This window comes from Mytilus galloprovincialis, chromosome 6 (genome assembly GCF_965363235.1).
Source record: "Mytilus galloprovincialis chromosome 6, xbMytGall1.hap1.1, whole genome shotgun sequence".
NCBI lineage: Eukaryota > Metazoa > Mollusca > Bivalvia > Mytilida > Mytilidae > Mytilus > Mytilus galloprovincialis.
Genome location: NC_134843.1, coordinates 13,015,969 through 13,028,356, shown reverse-complemented (window position 1 = coordinate 13,028,356; position 12,388 = coordinate 13,015,969). Strand labels below are relative to the sequence as shown.

General features: G+C 31.5%; 1 protein-coding gene across 1 annotated transcript; it reads right to left on the bottom strand.

The window, feature by feature from the left end:
- Window positions 1-1,450: 1,450 nt before the first annotated feature.
- Window positions 1,451-12,335, bottom strand: LOC143078975 (ubiquitin-fold modifier-conjugating enzyme 1). Its single transcript, XM_076254053.1, has 5 exons — window positions 12,177-12,335; window positions 3,851-3,982; window positions 3,210-3,286; window positions 2,576-2,666; window positions 1,451-1,979 (listed from the first exon to the last, which is right to left on the bottom strand). The coding sequence occupies exons 1-5, from the start codon at window positions 12,297-12,299 to the stop codon at window positions 1,887-1,889; spliced, it is 516 nt and encodes a 171-aa protein (XP_076110168.1). The 5' UTR covers window positions 12,300-12,335; the 3' UTR covers window positions 1,451-1,886.
- Window positions 12,336-12,388: the final 53 nt, after the last annotated feature.

Below are 12,388 nucleotides of genomic sequence, written 5' to 3'. Positions count from 1 at the left end.
ACCAAAATACCAAATATATTTAATGTCAAATATAACCTACCAGTGGTTTTATAAACCAAATGGTGCATGCTGACCTACTGGCCTGGGTAACAAAGAAAAAAAAGTCACAGTTTTAAATGAATTTGGTATGTTTCCTGGGCTTACCCAAGATGAATTAGTTGTCACCTTTGAGATGAATTAAAATTGACCTTAAAATTTCACAAGAGAAATAATTCTTGATGACTAACAAAAAGGTCAGCATGACCTCACCTAACAAGAGCATGAGTGAACTTCTTTAAGGTCAATTAGAAGTCAATTGAAAACTGACCCAACATGAGAGGTGACGGACAGACCTGGTAAAGAATGGAAACTTTGATTTCCCTTAATACTGCAGGTTGAACTTTTCAACCAGGAAAGAGTCTTGAATAAATGACCTTTTAACCATGGTGGTTTCTGAGAAGCTGTTACTAATAAGAAGAGTCGGGAAGTATATAATAAAAAATATCAACAAAACCAAATTCATCATTAGTTTATTTGTAATAGAATAATTTGTTAAGAATTTTGCACCATTATAATAAATAAAAACATTTATTTTTTTTGCATCATGAAAGACTTTACATAATATTTAAGAATGTCAGATTTTTCTTCAATTAGATCTTTTAACTGTCATATTTCTTTAATATCACTAGGTTAATTGCACAAATCAAGCATCTTATTAATGAGATTAGCCAGAAATCCAGCAAAGTACATCTTATATAATCTTACCAGGTACATGCTAAAATTTCAAGTTATTATTTGAGAATAACTTACATATTGTCATTGCTTATTGAGGCATTTGATAAAGAAATACAATGAATACATTCCAACCTATTTCTTTCAAATTGCAATTAATAATATTAAAAATATTCATTTGTAAGAGTCCATCTGCTATAAATATAGAATGATTTAACGATAATTGAAACTAATCAAAACACATTTCTTTGTATCAATGTTGTACATTTAAAACATTTTTCAACAGTAAATTGTAACAATCTTACTGCATATCTAAAATGAACAAAATAATATGAAAACAGTCAATCTTAATAAAAAAAGTTATATCAGGTTAAAATTTCAATAAACATCCATACATTTAACTTTACAGTACATGATTGGAAAATGATCAGACATTTCAATAAGATATATCATATTTGAAACTTACATTGCAGCAATAAAATCACTGAATATCTAACCTTATTACTTTAACATGTTAAAAATATTGTGTCAAACTGCAGTTCTGTGGTATATTACAGAAAAAGAAAATTTCAAAAATTTACTGTAATATTTTCCCTCTGTTCCATTGATATCAATTCACATTAAGACGGCCATTTTCCATGAGATAATTCATTGCACATTCCAGAACAAGATTCCACTCATTTCATCTATAATTCTCCAAAACTAACATATACTACTACTAGTGAAGATATTCAGCATGAAAATTATTCTAATTTGATTTCAGTTCTGTTGCTTATAATTATAATTAGCCACAAGATTAAATTCTCGTAAAAGGTTAGACAGTTTACACTATATTGATCTATGCATTGACTGTAACCAAAGATTAAACCATAAACAAACAAGTTTCCAATAACAGAAACTGTTAAATTAGAATAAAAATAACTTTAAATAATGCATGCTCAAATAATTTTTCCTCCAAATTTATTTCATAAAAAAAACCCAACATATTTAAACATTTCAAAAATTAATGCACTGACAATTTAAAATGTCCTAAATTAGAAGGCAAAGAGATTAGTTTACATAACTTTTGATGTAATTCAAATAAACAACAACAATAGAAAATGATAAAAATGACTGGAATCTTGTGTATTACTTTAACATGAATAATTGAAATTTGTATACTACAATTACATACATCAAGAAGCAGCACCTATTGTTAAATTGTCCTTGTGAGTAATTATTCCTTTCTGTATTAAGTCTGGTACTTCTACGGCTAACCATGGTCCAAGCTGAAGTAAAATAAGTAAAATACAAATAAAGTCATATGATTTCTACCTACTGTACAATCACTACTGATATAAAATATAAAAAAAAAACTTTTTTACCAATTGTTAATTTTTAATCAATCCACTGTGGTGCTGAGAATTTAAATAATGCATTAAAATCCATTAAAATTTCAAACTCATAATTGGTAAAAAAAAAAAAAAAGTATAGAAAATAATCAAATAAATAAAATTTTTAATCCTGACACAAAGAGGAGAAATATTTTTTCTGATGCTAAGTTCACACATTTTATTCGAATTTGATTCGCATTAACTGATTCTAATAAGTTTAATTCGCATTTGAAATGTTTTACGTCCAAACGTAAATTTTAATTCGATTTGCAATGCGCGTCAAATTCACTTTACTGTCCAACGTTAACTTTTAATTCGTATTCCCAAAAACGAATTTCTAATGCGAATTGGATAATGCGATATAGCCACTTTGAATCAATTCAAATTAAAAAAGAGGGGTGTGTAAAAGCGATTAGCAAATTTGATTTGCATTTAATTCAAATTAAATGTACCTGTGAACGAGGCATAAAATAGTTATCTAAACAACTTACCCCTAATGCCATGGCATGTGCTATTCCAAACTTGGGTACATTTCTGGCCCATAATGGTTTAAAATGGTCTGTTAAACAAATCTTTCCACCTCTGAAGTATAACAGAATTTCTTCAATTTATTTTTGTTTTTTTATTAGAATAATTGATAGAAATGTACAGTGAAGAATAGTTAACAATAGTGTTAGATATGGCATGCTGTAAACTCTTGCATGAATATAAGAGATAGTGAATTAAACCATAAATCAATTACATATTATAAGTCAAACGATATGAAGTGTGCACTGTGTGCTGTTTCCTAAATGTAAACCAAATTTTATTATTGAATCAAGATATTATTAGAATATGTGACAAACCTGTTCCTATTCTGAAAAGACACAGAGAAGTTTCATATTGTAAATTATAACACAATTATGTTAACCTTCAAGTTTAATTTCTAATGCATATACATATTGTTTTTGTTGTAATCATCTCTCATAGATCTGTACAGATTGGCTTATATATAATTATATCTTTTATGATTGTATTGAATAACTGAATGCATAAGATGATCACAAGATGTAAGTAAAATATTGAATTGAATTGAATACAAAGACTGCAGAAAAAAAACTAAAAACTATTTGACATAAACAGTACCTGTACATTTTGGCTGTTTTACCGTCTAATTCGGGGATTGCTAATTCTGGCGCTGTGGTGGGATACATAACTGGAACCTGAAATGTACCAAAAAAGTGCATAGTTTGTTACAGTTGATTCACACACTTATCATATTATTTACATGTATCATAATACTGTAATAATTATCTAGAAACTTTCATAGCAAAAGTGTAAAAGTCATGATAAAAACTTTATTCAACATAATTTTTCACTGAAATTTGAACTTTAGTTAGCTTTCCAGATAAAACTAAAAACAGGTGTTTTAGAGAAATAACATAATATTAAATGTAATATCATTATAGCAAACCTACTTCCAACATGTTTAAAAGTTATGATGAAATGCATGCATCTTGGAGATATTTCAAGTAGCTTTCTGACTCATAAATGGAGAGTGTATGAAAAACTAAATAAATATCACATCATAGAGTTGGTGTATGATTAACCAAATATGTAACGGAGTCATACATTGTCATATGTCATGTATGTGCTTACAACACTGAGCAATGTTCATCAATTTTCTTTTATCATCTTTTAATCTTAATTTTCTGCATCCTAAGGAACAATATTTTCAATAACCTTTTACCTATAATAAAACCACTTCTAAACTACAGTTCACTTACATCAAATTCTAGATCAAATTCATACTTGAGTAACTCATGTATATACCAACACTTTCCAAACCATCTGGTGCCCTCTTTATTAGACTCCAGTCTAAACCAGTCATTATCTGCTCCCTTGTTGTTCTGAACATACTGCAAATATATAATGCATCAGAATAAACTACATGCAATGCAAGAATTATATGTATTTACTCAATCTTATAATAGATTTATTTGTCAAGTTAAAGTCTTTAGTACACTTATAAATCCATTGAATTTTGGTTGTGTACCGATTGATATTTTAGTTTTAGATGCTTGATTTTTTATGTTAGTTGTTATTGGCCTCAAACTAGCTGTCAGTAACTGTGAGTAATCTCAGATCTGTATTGTTGATGGGTTTTATTAATGGGTCAATATTCGCAATTGATTCTCCAAAGGCACTTTTCTTCTGTACATGTAGCTCAGTCAATGTCATGTCTGATGGCTCGTTTGGAAACTGGGACATTTTCACATATGTGGTAAAATTCAGGATATCAACATGACCAAGTGTGATTCTTTTTTCTGTAAATTACAATACCCTGAAAACCCTTTCGTGATGCAGCTTCGTATGGTTAAAAAATCCCTTTTTTTCGCACAATAAGTTTTTTGAAAATTAAATACATAAAATACATTTTATATCTCCATAGTTTTTAAACATTTATTCTACAGTCCTCTACTTTCCAAATAAACACTAATAGTTAAGCGCAGTCATTTGTTAAAAATAAAAACCTGTCCGTTATCACTACTCAGAGATTTTTTTTGTTTACACACAACTTTTCATTTCCTCATTCACTTGAAGTGCATTAGGGATATTGACCTAAATACCCTGCCATAACCAGTCTATTTTTAGATAAAAAAAAATCAGCTTTGTATCAATCTGTTGTGTTAAGCCCATTTCAACTAATTTTTTTTTCGAACCTATGAAATTGATTTTGTGAAAGCTAGACATACATGTAGCAATCTTTGATTCCGTTATCAGCCTCAGCAACATTTAAATCTGTGGATAATTTTTGTTTAAACATCAACCTGCATGCATCATATGGGTTATTATGAACATTTGACAGAAGCTGATCTTCAAGACTATGAAATACATGTAGCATCTGAATTCCAGAGCTCCTATTCTGAAGACAAAATTTTAAATGGATAATATTTGTGGATTAATGAGTCAATGATACAGTTTTCATTGGAAACTGAAAGGAGTGAAACACATGATATAAATTCATCACCTCTTATTGCAATTGCAAGATCTTTAAGTTCCAATTCTGATTTTGACCATCGATACTGAACACTTATTTTTTGTCATGATTATATTTCAGTTGTTAAAAAAATTAAAATGATTTTGTGTAAAATTAAACTAGAGGCTCTAAAGAGCCTGTGTCGCTCACCTTGGTCCATGTGAATATTAAACAATGGACACAGATGGATTCATGACAAAATTGTGTTTTGGTGATGGTGATGTGTTTGTAGATCTTACTTTACTAAACATTCTTGCTGCTTACAATTATCTCTATCTATAACAGTACTTTCTGTGGAAAATGTTATTGAAAATCTTCAAATTTTAAGAAAATTGTTAAAAATTGACTATGAAGGGCAATAACTCCTTAGGGGGTCAATTGACTATTTTGGTCAGACTGACTTATTTTTAGTTCTTACTTTGCTGTACATTATTGCTGTTTACAGTTTATCTCTATCTATAATAATATTCAAGATAATAACAAAAAAACAGCAAAATTTCCTCAAAATTACCAATTCAGGGGCAGCAACCTAACAACCGATTATCCGATTCATCTGAAAATTTCAGGGCAGATAGATGGTGACCTGATGAACAATTTTACTTCCTCTCAGATTTGCTCTTAATGCTTTGGTTTTTGAGTTATAAGCCAAAAACTGCATTTTACCCCCATGTTCTATTTTTAGCCAAGGTGGCCATCTTGGTTTGTTGGCCGAGTTACCGGACACATTTTTTTAACTAGATACCCAATGATGATTATGGCTAAGTTTGGTTAAATTTGGCACAGTAGTTTCAGAGGAGAAGATTTTTCTAAAAGATTAATATTTACGAAAAATGGTTAAAAATTGACTATAAAGGGTTATAACTCCTAAAGTGGTCAACTGACCATTTTGGTCATGTTGTCGTATTTGTAGATCTTACTTTGCTGAACATTATTGCTGTTTACAGTTTATCTCTATCTATAATAATATTCAAGATAATAACCAAAAACAGCAAAATTTCCTTAAAATTACCATTTCAGGGGCAGCAACCCAACAACGGAATGTCCGATTCATCTGAAAATTTCAGGGCAGACAGATCTTGACCTGATGAACAATTTTACTGTGTGTCAGATTTGCTCTAAATGCTTTGGTTTTTGAGTTATAAGCCAAAAACTGCATTTTACCCCTATGTTTTATTTTTAGCCATGGCGGCCATCTTGGTTGGTTGGCCGGGTCACCGGACACATTTTTAAATCTAGATACCCCAATGATGATTATGGCCAAGTTTGGTTAAATTTGGCCCAGTAGTTTCAGAGGAGAAGATTTTTCTAAAAGATTTCTAAGATTTACGAAAAATGGTTAAAAAATTTACTATAAAGGGCAATAACTCCTAAAGTGGTCAACTGACCATTTTGGTCATGTTGACTTATTTGTAGATCTTACTTTGCTGAACATTATTGCTGTTTACAGTTTATCTCCATCTATAATAATATTCAAGATAATAACCAAAAACAGCAAAATTTCCTTAAAATTACCATTTCAGGGGCAGCAACCCAACAACAGAATGTTAGATTCATCTGAAAATTTCAGGGCAGATAGATCTTGACCTGATGAACAATTTTACTGTGTGTCAGATTTGCTCTAAATGCTTTGGTTTTTGAGTTATAAGCCAAAAACTGCATTTTACCCCTATGTTCTATTTTTAGCCATGGCGGCCATCTTGGTTGGTTGGGCGGGGCACCGGACACATTTTTTAAACTATATACCCCAATGATGATTATGGCCAAGTTTGGTTAAATTTGACCCAGTAGTTTCAGAGGAGAAGATTTTTCTAAAAGATTACTAAGATTTACGAAAAATGGTTAAAAATTGACTATAAAGAGCAATAACTCCTAAAGTGGTCAACTGACCATTTTGATCATGTTGACTTATTTGTAGATCTTACTTTGCTGAACATTATTGCTGTTTACAGTTTATCTCTATCTATAATAATATTCAAGATAATAACCAAAAACAGCAAAATTTCCTTAAAATTACCATTTCAGAGGCAGCAACCCAACAACGAAATGTCTGATTCATCTGAAAATTTCAAGGCAGATAGAAATTGACCTGTTGAACAATATTACCCCCATGTCAGATTTGCTCTAAATGCTTTAGTTTTTGAGTTATAAGCCAAAAACTGCATTTTACCCCTATGTTCTATTTTTAGCCATGGCGGCCATCTTGGTTGGTTGGCCGGGTCACCGGACACATTTTTTAAACTAGATACCCCAATGATGATTGTGGCCAAGTTTGGTTAAATTTGGCCTAGCAGTTTCAGAGGAGAAGATTTTTGTAAAAGTTAACGCAGGACGACGACGGATGACGACTACGACGACGGACGACGACGGACGCCGGACGCCAAGTGATGAGAAAAGCTCACTTGAGCTAAAAAGGGATTTTGGTTTTTTACTTTTGAATAAAGGGTATACACTGTACATGTATGTATGTATCTTTTTTATTTTTTTTTCATACCTGAGTGTACAATTAAAGAAACAGTTCAAATTCAAAGCTGTACAAGTTTATCATTTCTTGTGGGTCTGAAAGTGCAAGTTTGTCAAGGCAGGTTATTATTTATTATTATTATAATTATTTACAATATTTATATAGTGCATTATCTAAATAAAATTACTGTAAGCGCTTAACATAAAACAATAAATGCAGTTAATAAAAAGGTGTTAAACATTAAATCAATCAATGCAGTGAATGAAATAAAATTTTGAAACACATATAAAAAACAAAAGGAACAGAATAGTTAAAAAATAAATAATCATAATTAAAAGGCATTATACTACAAGGAAAAGAACATTTAGTTAAAAAGTCATTGTCAGTATAAAAAGTTACATGTAATCACTGAAAGCTAGTCTAAATAATGGGTTTTCAAATTTTTCTTAAAAATTTCGATTGAGTGCTCATGTCTTAGATGGGACAACATCCCTAATGCACCTCGAAATGAGGAACTCAAAAGTCACGTGTAAAGAAAAAATCTCTGTGTAGTGATATTGGACATGTTTCTATTTTTAACAAATGACTGAACTTAATTATTTGTGGTGATTAGGAAAGTAGAGGAACATAGAATAAATGTGTTAAAACTATGGAGCTATTGAATATGTTCAAAGTATTAAATTTTCAAATAACTTATTGTGTTAAAAAGGGGATATTTTACCACAAGGAGCCGCATCACAAAAGGATGTTCGGGGTTTGCTAATTTACGGAAAAAGTAATCTCACTTCGTACCCCGAAAATTTAACCACATATGTGAAAATGTCACAGCTTCAAAACGAGCTATCATACATATTCAAGTTTACGATATGGACTGAACTACAGGAAAAAAACGTTACCATTACCACCTATGTAAAAACAATTACAGATATTGACCCAAATTACAAGAAGATTATCAGAAGTTTTCAGAGTGATCTATGGATGATTTCACCTTGTACACCAGAGAAAATTGTGAAAATGATGGTTAGTACTTTTTTATTTATACCTAAATGTCCCAGATGTTTTTAGATAAACATTATCGATAAATACCAGCAAATACTCAATGAAATTTTCGTTTTTAAAATGCATTACTGGCACGGGGCTGAACACTTTTTTTAGGCACAATTCTAACTTTGTTTACACCCCGAGAGATCCGAAAGGAATTTGTTTATTAATTGAAAAAGGCATGAACTAACATAATATAGTTTTAGCTGTAAGTAAACATGACACAATACAGTCTTTGTTATGTAATTATCACTTCGGTTTACAGGAATAACTGATAATCAAGGGAGATAACACACTTCATACGAGTAAAGTGAGATACATCATCACATGTGCTTTTATCCAATAATTTGACCCCTGGTCAGCAGATATCATATGCAAATGAATAAACAGAAAAACATGTACATGTATTAATAAAATCATGAATTATTATTTCTAATGCACACTAGCAAATCACAAGATATTGTCTTTTCTCAGTGAAAAAGGGGGAGGGTCAAACCTTTTGAAACCCAACATTGCTGCACCTTTTCAACTATTAAGCTAGTTAGCTACCACTCATTGCTTCTAATATAAAAGATTTAAATGAAGGTTGATAAGCCACAAAGGAGAAGCATTTTTCTATATAAAAATTTGCGATAAAACTGTCAAGAATTTGATTTTTGCTCTCTCAATAATACTTATGTATCTAAACCAAATAATAACACAGCCTGAGTAATTTTTTTGTCTTATTTCAGTTCCAGACATATCATTACTTTTTAATCTGAGATGGCAAACCAGAGGTTTTAAAAAGTCCTGATAACTGGTTAGCATTTTGTTTTATTTGGCAAGCTCTAAATTGTTTATTTATGGTATTCATGCAATAGAAATTACAGTCAGTATGTTAAAAATATACTGATAAGAAAACTGTTGCTATGGTCTTGGTATTAAATGAAAATGCTTGGTTACTGATCTTTTTCTACTCCATATTTCAAGTTAAACCTTGCGGCAACTGTTCCTCATGTAACACTGCAAACTATAATTAGCATTATTTTGATATGTCGTTATTTAATGACGCCATATTACGTGTGATGTCACAATGTTTCCTTTAAAACCTCATGTCGATTTCTCACTGATAAAAGATTTTCACTGAAATACATGTAAAAATCATTTTTTCTCAAATAGAATTATGTGAAAGAACAAGTTTTGAAAATTTGCACTTCATTGCACTCTAATTATATGATTCAAATGACTTTTACAGTAGTTTATAGTGGTTTCTACAGTATAAAATACCAGGTTTCCACTGGCTAGAATAATCAAGTATTTTGGTGGGTTTTTTTTTTTAAATCTTCTTTTTTGCATTATTTCTCTGTCAAAATGCACTTTTCCGCATTAGAAAATTTTATTGAATGATTTAACAGGATCTGTGTATTGTAATTTAAGGTTACATTCAGATGTTTTGTCCTTCTTTTGACTAGTGAAGGTATACTGGAAGAAATTAATTATGCATACACATTGTATTCAAAATAAATAAATATAGCGATAAAAGTGTCATTGCCTTATACATGTAGTGCTGAAACAACTTTATTTTTTTTCAGAAATGGACAAAAATACACAGATTTATTCAGAATGTCATACCGATGAAGATCACATAAAAATATTTGGAAAAATCAGAACTATGGATTTCAATATGGGACAACATCCCTAATGCGCCTCGAAATGAGGAACTCAAAAGTCACGTGTAAAGAAAAAATCTCTGTGTAGTGATATTGGACATGTTTCTATTTTTAACAAATGACTGAACTTAATTATTTGTGGTGATTAGGAAAGTAGGGGAACATAGAATAAATGTGTTAAAACTATGGAGCTATTGAATGTGTTCAAAGTATTAAATTTTCAATAGCTCCATATATTTTTTAATTTGGGCTGGATTGACGTGTGGCTGAATCAACATGAAAGCGGTGAAACATACATAACTGAAGAGATAAATGAAAAACAAATTGAGGCCTGATATAGATGGATCCAAGGCTGTCAGTTGGATCCAGAAGCCTCAAAGCAGCGCATCCATTACAGTGTTCCAGCTAGGCCGTTTTCAGAGGGCGCGGCGCCCGCCCTTTTCCGAGTGGCGCCCTGTGCCCTTTTTACAGTTTCCAGGGCGCCCTGCCTTTTTTGAAGATCGATTGCATATTAATTTGCGTATTGGTATGATACGCTAATTACTAAATTTTACCTGGGGAAAAGATTATGACTTTGTTTACCACCCCAAGCTAATCAATGGTTACAACTGGTGTCATAATCTGTTGTTATAGGTAATCCGTTGATCGGATGGGTCATTATGATCATCAACATTAATTCGTTCAAATAGAATCGGTCAGTCGGCAATTATCTTTGAAGAAATGTGCATACAACAACTTGGGCACAATTTGCGATGTTTACCATAGTTTCATGGAAGAAACGTAATGACAGAAAGTTGGAAAACCATTATAAACTCGTTGAAGACATTGTTTTACTTGTTTTCTGTAAAATAAACAGAAAATTCAGACGTATTTGTCATTGACTGCCTTCATTTTTGATACGAAAATAACAAAATCATCCGCCATATTGTGATCATATTTACATCATATTTACGTACTGTTTATAATCCTCCAAAGAAGGAGCACACCCGAATAAAGAAAGATAACTCAATCTGATTTTTTTCCTAGCATTAAGTAACCCATTTACATATTCTAAAATGTGTCTCCATACTTCTTGCTTGAGAATATATATGTTTAGGTATTTATTTTGAGTTATGGGAAAAGTTAAAGAGGGTCTTAGTAGCAGTGTTGGTAGGGTGCCTTGGTCATCTTTTTCTGTAGTCTTTATTTTTGATACTATTTTTCACTGTTGCTTTATATCCTAAAATTGTGAATTTACTGAGCACAGCTGTTTTGTGCTGTATTGCCATCAAGCACAGCAGGGGTAGAAAGGTGAAACTGGTAAAATGTGGTAGACCATAGAAACAGTATGAAACAGATCTCCTTTCAAAACATACTGCATATAAAGTTCAACTGTGCCAAGCAATGATAAAAAAACTTGTGTGACAAGCTGCTTGACAAGTTTTTCAGCCTTAAAAGTAGAAAGATAGAGTTCTATATGGGCTAAAGATGTTGTTCTTGTATAACCTGTGATTCAACGAATAAACACAACTGTTTGATTAACATCTTTTATTAAAATATGCCCTTTTCATATTATTATATCGCGCGTTAAATGCCCTTTTTCGGGATTGGCACCCTGCCCTTTTGAAAACCTAGCTGGAACACTGCATTATGGACAGGCAAATATCTCCTTTTAGATATTGGACGAGCTCTGACGCCCCCGCGTGTCTCCCAATACAGCCATCAGATGTCAGTGTAATCTCAGACTATCATCACATAATTATAAATTAATATTCATAGATATCGTTTCTTTGTTTTACATTGTAAATTTAGTACTATTCAAAATTGCAAATAACAAACACATGATATGTTTCCATATGGGGCACAAACATGAACAATATGCCCGACATATGGAATGGTCTTGGTCAGTTCAGTAAGGGCTGTAAGTGAATACTTTCTCAGACCTGTATAAGGGACTGGTATTCTTCTTTAAGTCTTTGAACCCAGAGTTCTCCATCTCTTGGTCCAGCTTTAGTTTTCAGAAGAGGAATCTGAGCAAGAGTTCGCTTCGTGGCTTCGTCCACCATGATGTTTGTTTTTAATTTGTAAGTCAATTGAGCGCTTTTTTATCCAGAAATTTACTCGTTAGTGTCAAGCATCAATTAGAAAGGAATTT